Source organism: Octodon degus, unplaced genomic scaffold, assembly GCF_000260255.1.
Source record: "Octodon degus isolate 3935 unplaced genomic scaffold, OctDeg1.0 scaffold00028, whole genome shotgun sequence".
Taxonomy (NCBI): domain Eukaryota; kingdom Metazoa; phylum Chordata; class Mammalia; order Rodentia; family Octodontidae; genus Octodon; species Octodon degus.
The window spans coordinates 3316419-3326865 of NW_004524604.1; the positions used below are offsets into that span (position 1 = coordinate 3316419).

General features: G+C 41.9%; 1 protein-coding gene across 1 annotated transcript in view; it reads left to right on the plus strand.

Annotated features, from left to right (window-relative positions):
* Nucleotides 1-1741: 1741 nt before the first annotated feature.
* The window catches only part of Hsd17b13 (hydroxysteroid 17-beta dehydrogenase 13), a 22548-nt gene continuing 13842 nt past the window's right edge, over nucleotides 1742-10447 (plus strand). Inside the window, exons 1-2 of the mRNA XM_004629164.2 lie at nucleotides 1742-2092; nucleotides 8405-8512. Of these exons, the coding sequence (XP_004629221.1) occupies nucleotides 1883-2092; nucleotides 8405-8512 (318 nt within the window). The 5' untranslated portion in view covers nucleotides 1742-1882. The remainder of the gene's footprint in view (nucleotides 2093-8404; nucleotides 8513-10447) is intronic.

Below are 10447 nucleotides of genomic sequence, written 5' to 3' on the forward strand. Positions count from 1 at the left end.
GAGGAAAAAAAAAAAAAGCCCCCGCTATAAACATTCAAGCTGCTTTTCAGAAGTCTCCCAATGGTGTGAGTTTGCCTGCACTGGTCCGCAGCTCTGTGTCTCAGTCACAGACTTGCAGCCTGGAATGGAGTCCTGCATCACAGCCCAGTGCGAGGTCTCATCTATACCTCCCATGTGTTAATATTTAACAGCTCTGCATCAGTATCTCTTCAAACCTGCATGCAGAATGAGGTAATCAAGAATTCATTTTAAGGCTGATCTGATAGACAGACGCAGGAGCCAGGAGTTCGATCCCCACCTGCCATGCTGGTCCCTTTCCCCAGGTGCACTGAGATGGTGACTGAGACTGGGCATGGTGGCATGTGCCTATAATCCCAGTGCTTGGGAGACTGAAAAACAGGAGGATCGCTACTGTGTAGTGAGACCCTGTAGACCCTGAACTAAAATATAAAAATTCATTTTAAATAAATACCACTCGGGTTCAAACCGAAACACCAGCCATGTGTTCTGCTGTCCCCTGCAGTGTGGTGTAGCACCAGGCGGGTGCCTGACTCAGCTCCCCTGACCTTGAGGCTTACTAATGCTTCATTCCAGAGTTCAGGGCTGACCTGGGCACGGCAAGGGACATCCTGGCTACCAGAAGCTGCTATGGCCTGAATGTTCCTGCAAGTTCATCCATTGAACTCCCATGTGAGGACCTTAGAATTCGGGCCTCTGGGGGGTACATGGTCCTGTATAACTGCAAGCCATTGATAGACTCTTAGCAAAGCTCCAGTGTTCTCTCTCCCCTGTGCCAGTGAGGTGACTGTGGAAAGCCGGTAGTCTAGAAACCAGGAAGCCAGGCCTCATCAGAGGCTATGCCCACACAGCGTCTTGAACTTTGCAACCTCCACAGCGGGAGAAATAGGTCTCCTGTTTATAAATTCTGGGGTCTACAGTAGTTTGAGCAGCTGGCACAGATGAGACAGAAGTCATCACTTTTTTTTTTTTTTTTTTTCTGGAACCAGGGATTGAACTCAGACCCTTGCACTTGCTAGGGAAGTGCTTATTCCACTGAGCCATCTCCCCAGCCCCTAATCATCACTTTTGAGCTGCGACTTATGAGTACGGGTCACTCCAGTTTTATCACCAAGGAAATTGATTGTTCTGTAGAACCTAAAATCCCCTTCAATTGCAGAAGATTTTGCAAAACTGAGTCACATGTGAGATAGTTAGCAAGCTGAAGCTTGCTAAAATTTTGAAAAAAAAAATCAAATGAACTGGGGGCCGGGGAGATGGCTCAGTAGAATGAGCACTTAGCCTGGAAGCTCAAGGCCCTGAGTTCAATCCCTAGTTCTGCCAAAAAAAAAAAAAAAAAAAGTGAAATAAAATAAAATGAACTGGGAAAGTGGGTCAGTACAAAGCTGTTTGTAGCTCACACAAGCTTCCTGGATTCAATCCTCATGCCATGCAAAAAGAGAAGAACAAGAAAGTATAGAGGGAAGGAAGTATAGAGGGAAGGAAGTATAGAGGGAAGGAAGTATAGAGGGAAAGAAGAGAAACAAAGAAAAGATATCAACAGGCCATCAGCAGATGCAATACAGTATCAGGGTAAGTATTTTTAGAGGTGAAATTTCATGTTGAAACACGCACAGTACCACTTCTCAGATAAGCAGGTCCAAAGTTCACGTCCCTTGGGGCTCCCTTGACCTGTGCCAAGCGTTCACTAGCAACTAGGATCATTTCAAAATCCTGAGGTGTGTGTGACTCGTCAGAACAGTCAGCCGGGCCCCATCTCTGCCCGCCCCCAGCACCTGAGTCCACGGCTCCTCCCAGCCCAGGGCAGAGCCATCCCTTCCCCAGGACCGCACGGGAGGGAGTTGCAGGACAGGGCAGCTGCACCATGAACATCATCTTGGACCTCCTCGTGCTCCTGCTCATCATCATCTACTCCTACCTGGAGTCCTTAGTGAAGCTTTTCATCCCCCGGAGGAGGAAGTCTGTGGCTGGGGAGATCGTCCTCATCACTGGAGCTGGGCATGGAATCGGCAGGCTGACTGCCTACGAATTCGCAAAACGGAAAAGCAGGCTGGTTCTGTGGGATATTAACAAGGTAATGAGCACATCTGATGATCCTGGCAGGTCACAGAGTACACGCACTGCTTTAAATTACTCGATTTAGCAGCTACTTATCTTTTTGTGGCTTTGTTTCAAAGTTTGACCCAGTCTCTGGAGTCTTATTAATATATGCAGGTTGGAGGGTGGGCACATACCTGAGATGGAATGGTGGCTTTTATGCCTTTGTGTGCAGGTTTATGTTGAAAGATGCAGAGCCAGGCTCTTTGCAAGCTGCTTAAATCAGGCAAGTTGCATAATTCCTCTCAGCCTGTTTTCTTATCTCTGAAATGGGGGTGATAACTCCTGTGTTAGCAAGAACGTCTGAGGTTGGTAAGTGATAGGTAAGGGCCAAATCTGGCCAGTGAATAGTCATTAGCTCACTAGAGCTAAGAATGATTTTTAAATGGTTATCAAAACAAAAATCATAGAAACAAAGTATATGGGATAGGAAGCCCCAGAACTCATGCCCCGCTAGGGCAGTCTTTCACAGTCACTGTTCTCGTCCACTGCTGTGTCTCTCCCTGGAGACCTGTGATCCTGTGATGTTGGCAGCAGTTGCTGGGTGTCCACAGGTTTGGGCTGCTCCTCCCACACAGCGAGTCCCAGCTCAGAGAGAAGGCTCTGCTGGCTACCTCCTTCTTCACTGAAACTCCTCTCTTCACTGTCCCCATGGGGAGTGCTGGGGGCTCAGATGTCCCTTAGGAGAGCCACAACAGCTGGAAGCCATCTTGGAGAGCAGCCCTCTGAGCTCAAAGCTCAGAACAACTACTGGATTCATCTAGTGGCTGCCAGCTGATGTCAAGCCCACAGAACATGTGCTTACTGCTGCAGGCTGAACGGGTCTGGTCTCAGCCTAAGGGCCCAAATCCAGGCTGAACTTCAGGGGAAATAAAGGTGCAGGTTCCCTGAGATTATCCAGTACCCCACCACAAGGCTATTGCTGACTTGATAAGACAAAGCCACGTAGCTCTGGGCTCTGTGTCCACACGCTGTCTACCAGTGACAGCAGAGATAAATCTGGGAGCAAACTTTTTCTCTTTTTCCTCTCTGTCTTGTCTTTTTCTTTTTCATGGTTGTTGCTTTGTTTTTGTATTTGTTTCTCTTTCATTGTTTGATCTAGTTTTTATATGAGTGTGAACATAGTTTCTAGCTTCTTTGTGGGTGTTGTTCTCTTGGCCTACTAAGGGGGCCCAGAGGAGATTCTCACAGGTCAGGTCCCACAGCTAAAAAACACACGTGTGCAAGGCAGCAGCAACCACAGCAGGCAGCATGGAGCAAAGAAGAGCACCAGAGAGAGAGCCACCTGCATCTTTATTGTGTAATTCTTATACAGGTTATCTCATGTGTACATTTTTACGTAGTGTATAAGCAGCACATGAATGTTTACCTATGGTAAGTCATGGTTACATAACTGTATCCCACTGTGCAACTGCCCTAGACAAGTGGGGACACATCCTCAGATGTCCTTAGACACCTCTGAGCTTTGAAACAACCTGAATGTTTTGCCACATTTCTGGTGTTTGTTTGTTTGTTTGTTTGTTTGTTTTTGGTGGTACCAGGGATTAAACTCAGGACCTTGAGCTTGCCAGGCAAGCACTTATTCTACTCAGCTAGTTCCCCACCTCCACATTTCTGTTCTATTATTCCTATTATTTCTTCCTTCTCTTTTTCCTGCCTTCTGCATCAGATTCCCAACATTTGTGTTGTCCCTCTTTGTCCTCCAGCCTTCCTTCTAGTCTCATCCTCTTCTTTTATTCCTCTATTTTTCCCCTAATGCCTTTTGTATTTTCTTCTTTGAGGGTAAAATTGACATCTTAAGGACTTATTTACTAAGTATGATTTTCTGGTTTGTTTATTATTATTATTATTATTATTATTATTATTATTATTATTATTTTGCGGTACTGAAGATTGAACTCAGAATCGTGCGCTTGCCAGGCAAGTACTTATTCTACTGAGCTATCTCCCTGGCCCTTTTTATTTTGTTGTATAAGCACAAATATAGTTCATATGGTTAAATGTTCATATGACAAATTAATGGTAACCTCAGGTTGTCATGTTCTAGGCTGTGATTATTGTTACTTTATTGCTGATGATACCACTTTAGCCAAAGTGACATAATTGTTCTGAGCAGCTATTCCTCCTGGTATTCCAAGATTAAGATGACTAAGGGTCATAGAAAATACTGTGGTGCACAGTGCCAAAGAAACAGGGGCTGTGCCAAGCAGGTAGCAACTTCTCATCCCCAAGTAATTTAAGACAAAGGATCTTGCAACACACTCAAAATCCAAAAACCAGCTACACCTGGAAGACACCTTGGAGAAGTAGTCATTTCCTAAGGGTTCTAAATAGTAGCAATAAAACATAGGCAATCTACAAGCATTAGCATAGGAATTAAGCTAATAAACAATGAGAAGATACTTAATTAAGATGCAATCCCAGACACCCAACTCACCAAAGGCAAACCCAGGGGACAATGAGGTAGGACAATCTGAAAGCCACCCATTTGGCCTCTCTGAAGTGGTAACAACAAAGCAAAAGAATAAGGCTGTAGAAAAAAAAACAAACAAGAAATAACTTCTCAGATAACTACAGAGATGGTGATCACAATGAAAATCAGGTTTGGTGACTATAGAGTGATACAGGCACAAAGTTAGAGGAGCCTAAGAAAGTTATGGAAACTATGAGTGCCCAACATAGGAAAGAAATGTAATTCATAAAACAGATTCAATCAGATATCGAGGAGGATAAAAATTCCACTGAAGATATCCACAGCAGAAAGAGCCAATGTGAGGACAGCTTCTCATATATAGAAGACAGACTTGTAGTTAGAAATCAAGAAAACAAAGATTTCCTAAAAATAGCAGGTGTGGGCCAGTGAGATAGCTCAGTGAACTAAAGTGTCTGCTTAGGCAAATTTAGGCAGGCACAGGGACCCCAGCACCACATGCCGGGCTTTGCCAGCCAGAGTCTGGGCATAGTGGCATACGTCTGTAATCCCAGTGCTGGGGAGACTGAAAGCAGCAGGATCACCATGAGTCTAAGCTGCATAGTAAGACCCTACAACAACCAAATATATTTTTAAAAAATAACAAGTGACTATGAGAAATCAATTTAGCAGCTTCTAGATGATGCAAAGAGAAATAACATAAGTTTAATTGGGGTCGATGAAAAAAATAAGGACATAGCATATATATACTGTTCATAGACATCATGGAAGAAAACTTCCCTGGCAGGAAAGATGAATTTGACATACAGTTAAGTGAGGAATATAGAACTCAAATTACCCATGATCAAAAAAAGTCTATAGGGCCGGGGAGATAGCTCAGTAGAATAAGTGCCAGCCTGGCAAGTACAAGGTCCTGAGTTCAATCCCCAGTACCAAAAAAAAAAAAAGGTCTATAGCCAGGAATATCATCATCAGGATTTCAGAAATTCAATGCGAAAATAGAATCTTAAACGCCATTAGGGCAAAGAAACAAATAACCTATCAAGCAAAGCCCATCAGAATGATAGATGACTTTTTAGCACAAACCCTCAAGTCTAGCAGAGCTTGAAGTATTGTAGGCTCTAAAGGGAAACTATAGAGAGCTTTTCCTGGTCCTTGTCTTGGTCTGGAAAGTTTATATTTGTAATCCTATGAATAAGTTACTGAAATCACATCAAGTTAATTCCCATCTACCACACACAGTACAACGCACAGTGAGAATAAGTACACTAAGATATATTTATAATTTCGGGAAGTCAAGGGGTCCTAAGTCCAGCCATGATGACAGCTATCTGGAACAAAGGCCTTCATCCAAGGCCAAACCCAGGTTTGATTCATTCATGAAGAAAGGAGAAGCCTAAGGATGAGTGACTGTGCGAAGAGCAGGAAGTTAGCTGAGTGCCATGAGGAGGGCAGGGCATGAGCCTGCATTCACCCCTGCAATATGCAGAGAGAAGGGTATTCAGAAAGAGTAATCTGCATTGCACAATTGAGATAGTATCTGATGTTTGGGGGTCAGTGCTTTAACTCTGATGTGTAATGGTTCAAGCCCCAGGAGGTCGAAGTCTCTATTATAAGGCTCAATCCCAGCAACAGTGTGGAGCATTGGCTCTTCTTCATTTTCCACCTGACTCACACTAGGAAGCAGCAGCTAGGGGGTCAAGGGAAACACCCCTGCCATCTTCAAAGAGTACCACCAGCACCTGGCTAGACGGCTAGACCAATAGGCATTGCTTAAAGTCAATTTGATACCAAAAAAAAAAAAAAAAAGAGGAAAAAAGGGGCTAGGGAGATGACTTAGTAGAATAAGTGCTTGCCTGGCAAGCACAAGAACATGAGTTCAATCCCTGGTTTCACCAATAAATAAATAAACAAATAAATAAATAAATAAATAAATAAAAAGTCAATTGAAGGGATAAGGAAAAGTCCTAGCCAGCTCTGTACATATCAATACATGGAATTAGGATCAGGCTCAACCAAAATGAAGATAATTGTTCTTTTATGGAGAGCCACCCAGGTGGTCCTCCACAGGAAGCAAACTCCCACCCAGATTGATGTACCCTCACAACTATCTTTCAAAGTTGATAGAGACACAAGATACAGAACACCTGAAGAAATTTATGCCCACCAAACCTGCACTCCAAAATGTTCAGAAGGACATTCTAGAAAGATTTTTTTTTTTTTTTTGGCTGACTCAGTATGCCTTCAGGGCAGATCTGGCAAGCTTGAGGATCTGGGGATCAAACCACAGTATCCTGAGCCTGACTGCTTTGTTTAAGCAATCACTTAAAGAGCTGAGCTAATGGGCAGGCCCCCATCCAGAAAGAGATAACAAGAACTACAACTTCATGATGCTCAGCAGAAGGAATCCACTAGGCAAGGCAAGCAATTAAACAGAGGGAGGAAAAAAACAGAGAGCCAAAAGCAGTTAAATAATATGACAAGGATAAGTCAATACATATTACTTATAAGCATCAATGTTAATGTCTCAGTCCACCAATTAAAAAGCACAGCTGGCAGAATGGTCCAAGAAGCAACAATATGCTGCATACATGATAAACATTTAATTTCCTTTAAAAAAAACCATGTGATTTTAATACAAATTCATACACTGTAAGTTAAGTAAGGGAAAACAATACTCTGTGAGACAGGAATTCAGAAAAAAAAAGGAGTAGTTATTTTATTTGTAAAGTGAATTTCAAGCCAAGACTAAGAGAAACAAAGAAGGTCCCTACAGCCTTGTAAAGGGAACAATACAAGAGGAGATGATAACAATCATATATATATATATATATATATATATATATATATATATATGCAACAAATATCAGTGCACCCAACTATAAAAAAAAATTAACAGACATGAAAAAAAAATCAAATAAGTACTAATACCATTGTATTAAGGAATCTCAGTACCCCTTGTCAAAAATCACAGGTCAACTACAAAATCAGCAGTGAAATATTAGAAGTGAACCAAACTTTTGAACAGATGGACTTAGTGAATGTCTACAGTGTTCCACCCCACATTAGAATACACATTCTTCTCAGATGCGCATGGGGCATTTTTTCAAGTAGCCCACATACTAGCTCCTAGAACATGTTTAAGTAAATGCAAAGGAATTGAAGTTATCCCATGCACATTATCGAACCATAGGGCAATGAAATTGGAAATCAGTGGCAAAAGAAACCACAAGAACTTTGTAAACATGTGGAAATTAAATAGCAACCTCCTAAACAACCAATGGGTCCCAAATGAAGTTAAAGAAAAATTAAACAGTTTCTACAATTAAGTCATGATAAAAATCCAACATACTAGAATTTATGGGACACAATCAAAGAAGACTTATGAGGGAAATTTATTTATTTATTTTTTTATGAGGGAAATTTATAGCAGTGAATATCCATATCAGGAAAACAGAGCAAGTGCAAATAAGCAAATTAATAGTGCATCTCAAATTTCTAGAAAAAAAAGAGCTTGCTAAGCCAAAAGCTCATGTGAGGGAAGAAATTATAACGATCAGCCACATTGTCAGACTATAAAAGTAACCTGCCTGTGAGAAACAGCCTCCTGGGCAGCCTCCAGGCCAAGGTAAAATGCTGGGAAAACAATAATGGAAGAGCTTTCTTTGCTTTTTCTTTCATGCTCATCTGAGCACCACAGAAAGTCAGGTATAATCCAATAACAGGAGAGGCAAGCACTCCCTCTCAGGAAATTGTCTTACACCTAAGGAGGCATTTTAGATAGCTTTAAAAAAAAAAAATCACTCCACCAGTGTCTGCTTCCTCTGCTTTCCTGAAATCTGGTTTTCTCAATGACAGCCAGGTGTTGAGGAAACAGCAGCTGAATGCAGGAAGCTTGGGGCCACGGTGCATGCATATGTGGTGGACTGCAGCGACAGAGAGAAGATCTACAGCGTGGTGGCCCAGGTGAGACTTCCTGTCACCAGTTTCCTCAGAGGCTTTGTAGCTGGCCCACTCACAGGGAGCGTGAACAGCCACCAAGTGACCAGCCGCCTGCTTTATTTTTTCCCACTACCTGCTTTTAACTAGACTTGAGCCTTTCAACAAAATAGCAATGTGATCAAAGCATTCATATGTCTTTTCCTTTGTATGGGATCTACTGAGCTCTGTTCTTATTTGTACCTTGTTTTCAGCCAGCGTTGTTCTGATTAGCAGTTTAGCAGTACCCCAGAGAGACTGGCAATCCATTTATCACCAGGCAAAATGGGTTACTTTCTAGTTTTTAGTCCTATTACTTTTTGTTTTTTAAATTTTTATTTATTTATGTGTGTGTGTGTGTGTGTGTGTGTGTGTGTGTGTGTGTGGCCAGCTCAGCCCACCAGGGGGCGCGGCTGGCTGGCATGTGGTGCTGGGGGATTGAACCACGGTCCCTGTGCTTTGCTAAGCCTGTTCTAAGTAGGTGCTTTAGACCACTGAGCCATCTCACCAGCCCCTAGTCCTACTACTTTTGCAGTCATCTTTTCACCCCAATTCATTCCTTTGCGAGGCTTTATTTATTTTGATGTTTATCTCGTCGTCTGTAGAAATGTAATGTCAATAATTATTATAACAACTTTTAAAAGAGTGTACATCAAGTACTCACAGTGAGTCAAGCAATCCGACACACCATTGTGTTCTTTAACTCAGTTCAGTGATTCTATTAATCTCATTTTGTAGGGCAAGTAAATTAAGGATCAGAATGTCAAGCCAGACAAAGATCACGTAACTCACATGTGGTGGAACCAGGATTATTCAATGAGTATTTTGAAATGATTTGGTCAAAACTTATTTATCAATTTAGCAACACAATGTTTTGTTACTATATACTTGTACGTAATGATCACATTCATCATGGGAAATTAATACATGAACATATATTACATGTACATCCCTTCCTTTCCACCCCTTTTTCTGTCTTTTCTTTTTGCTAGTATCAGATTTATGTATTTATTTATTTATAAGTCTTTGCCAAGTTAATTATCATAAACATAGATTAACAGCCAGACAACAGGCAAAAAAAAGTATAAAATACATAAGATAATTAGACTAAACCAAGATGTGCTTTTAGATTCCTTGGCCATGCTGAATTAAAATAATTTTCTCTTTTTTCTATATTCTCTATCTTTTATTTTGCACTTTATCCATATTTTTGGTTTCTCACGTAAGAGAAACCATGCAAGAAAACTAAATTTTTTTTAATGTATTTGGTACAGAGTCTCATTATGCAGCTTGGACTTGTAGTGATCCTCCAGTTTTCAGCCTCCCCTGTGCTGGGATTATAGGCATGCTCATTCTCATTGGCTGGCTCAGCATGCCGAGGGGCAGGGCTGGCACCAGTGCAGCATGTGGTGCCTGGGATCAAACCCCCATCCCTATGCTTGCCTAAACAGGAGCTTAATCCACTGAGTTATTTTGCCAGCCCAATAGTTAAACTTGTATGTATGATTTATTTCACTTAACATTATGGTCTCAATGTACATCCATTTTTTTGTACAAATGGTTGAAGTTTCTTTTTCCTTTCTTTCTTTTTTTTTTTTCCTTCGGCTGGCTCAGCCCACCCTGGGGGCAGGGCTGGTGCGGCATGTGGTGCCAGGGATCAAACCACTGTCCCTGCACACTTGCCTAAGCAGGCACTTTAGACCGCTGAGTGCCCACTGGTCCTAAAGTTTCTTTTTGTATCAACCACAAATACCAATTTTACTTCATTGATAAGCATTCAAAATTCATGATGTGTAAGTCTTGACATCTACACATTAAAAACAAGTGAGTCCTCTCGGGTAGGTGGATGTTCAAGAAGAAAGGGGTGGTAAATGAAAGCAAGAGACAGGAAAAGGAATATTGTGGGACTGTCCTGCTTCAAGG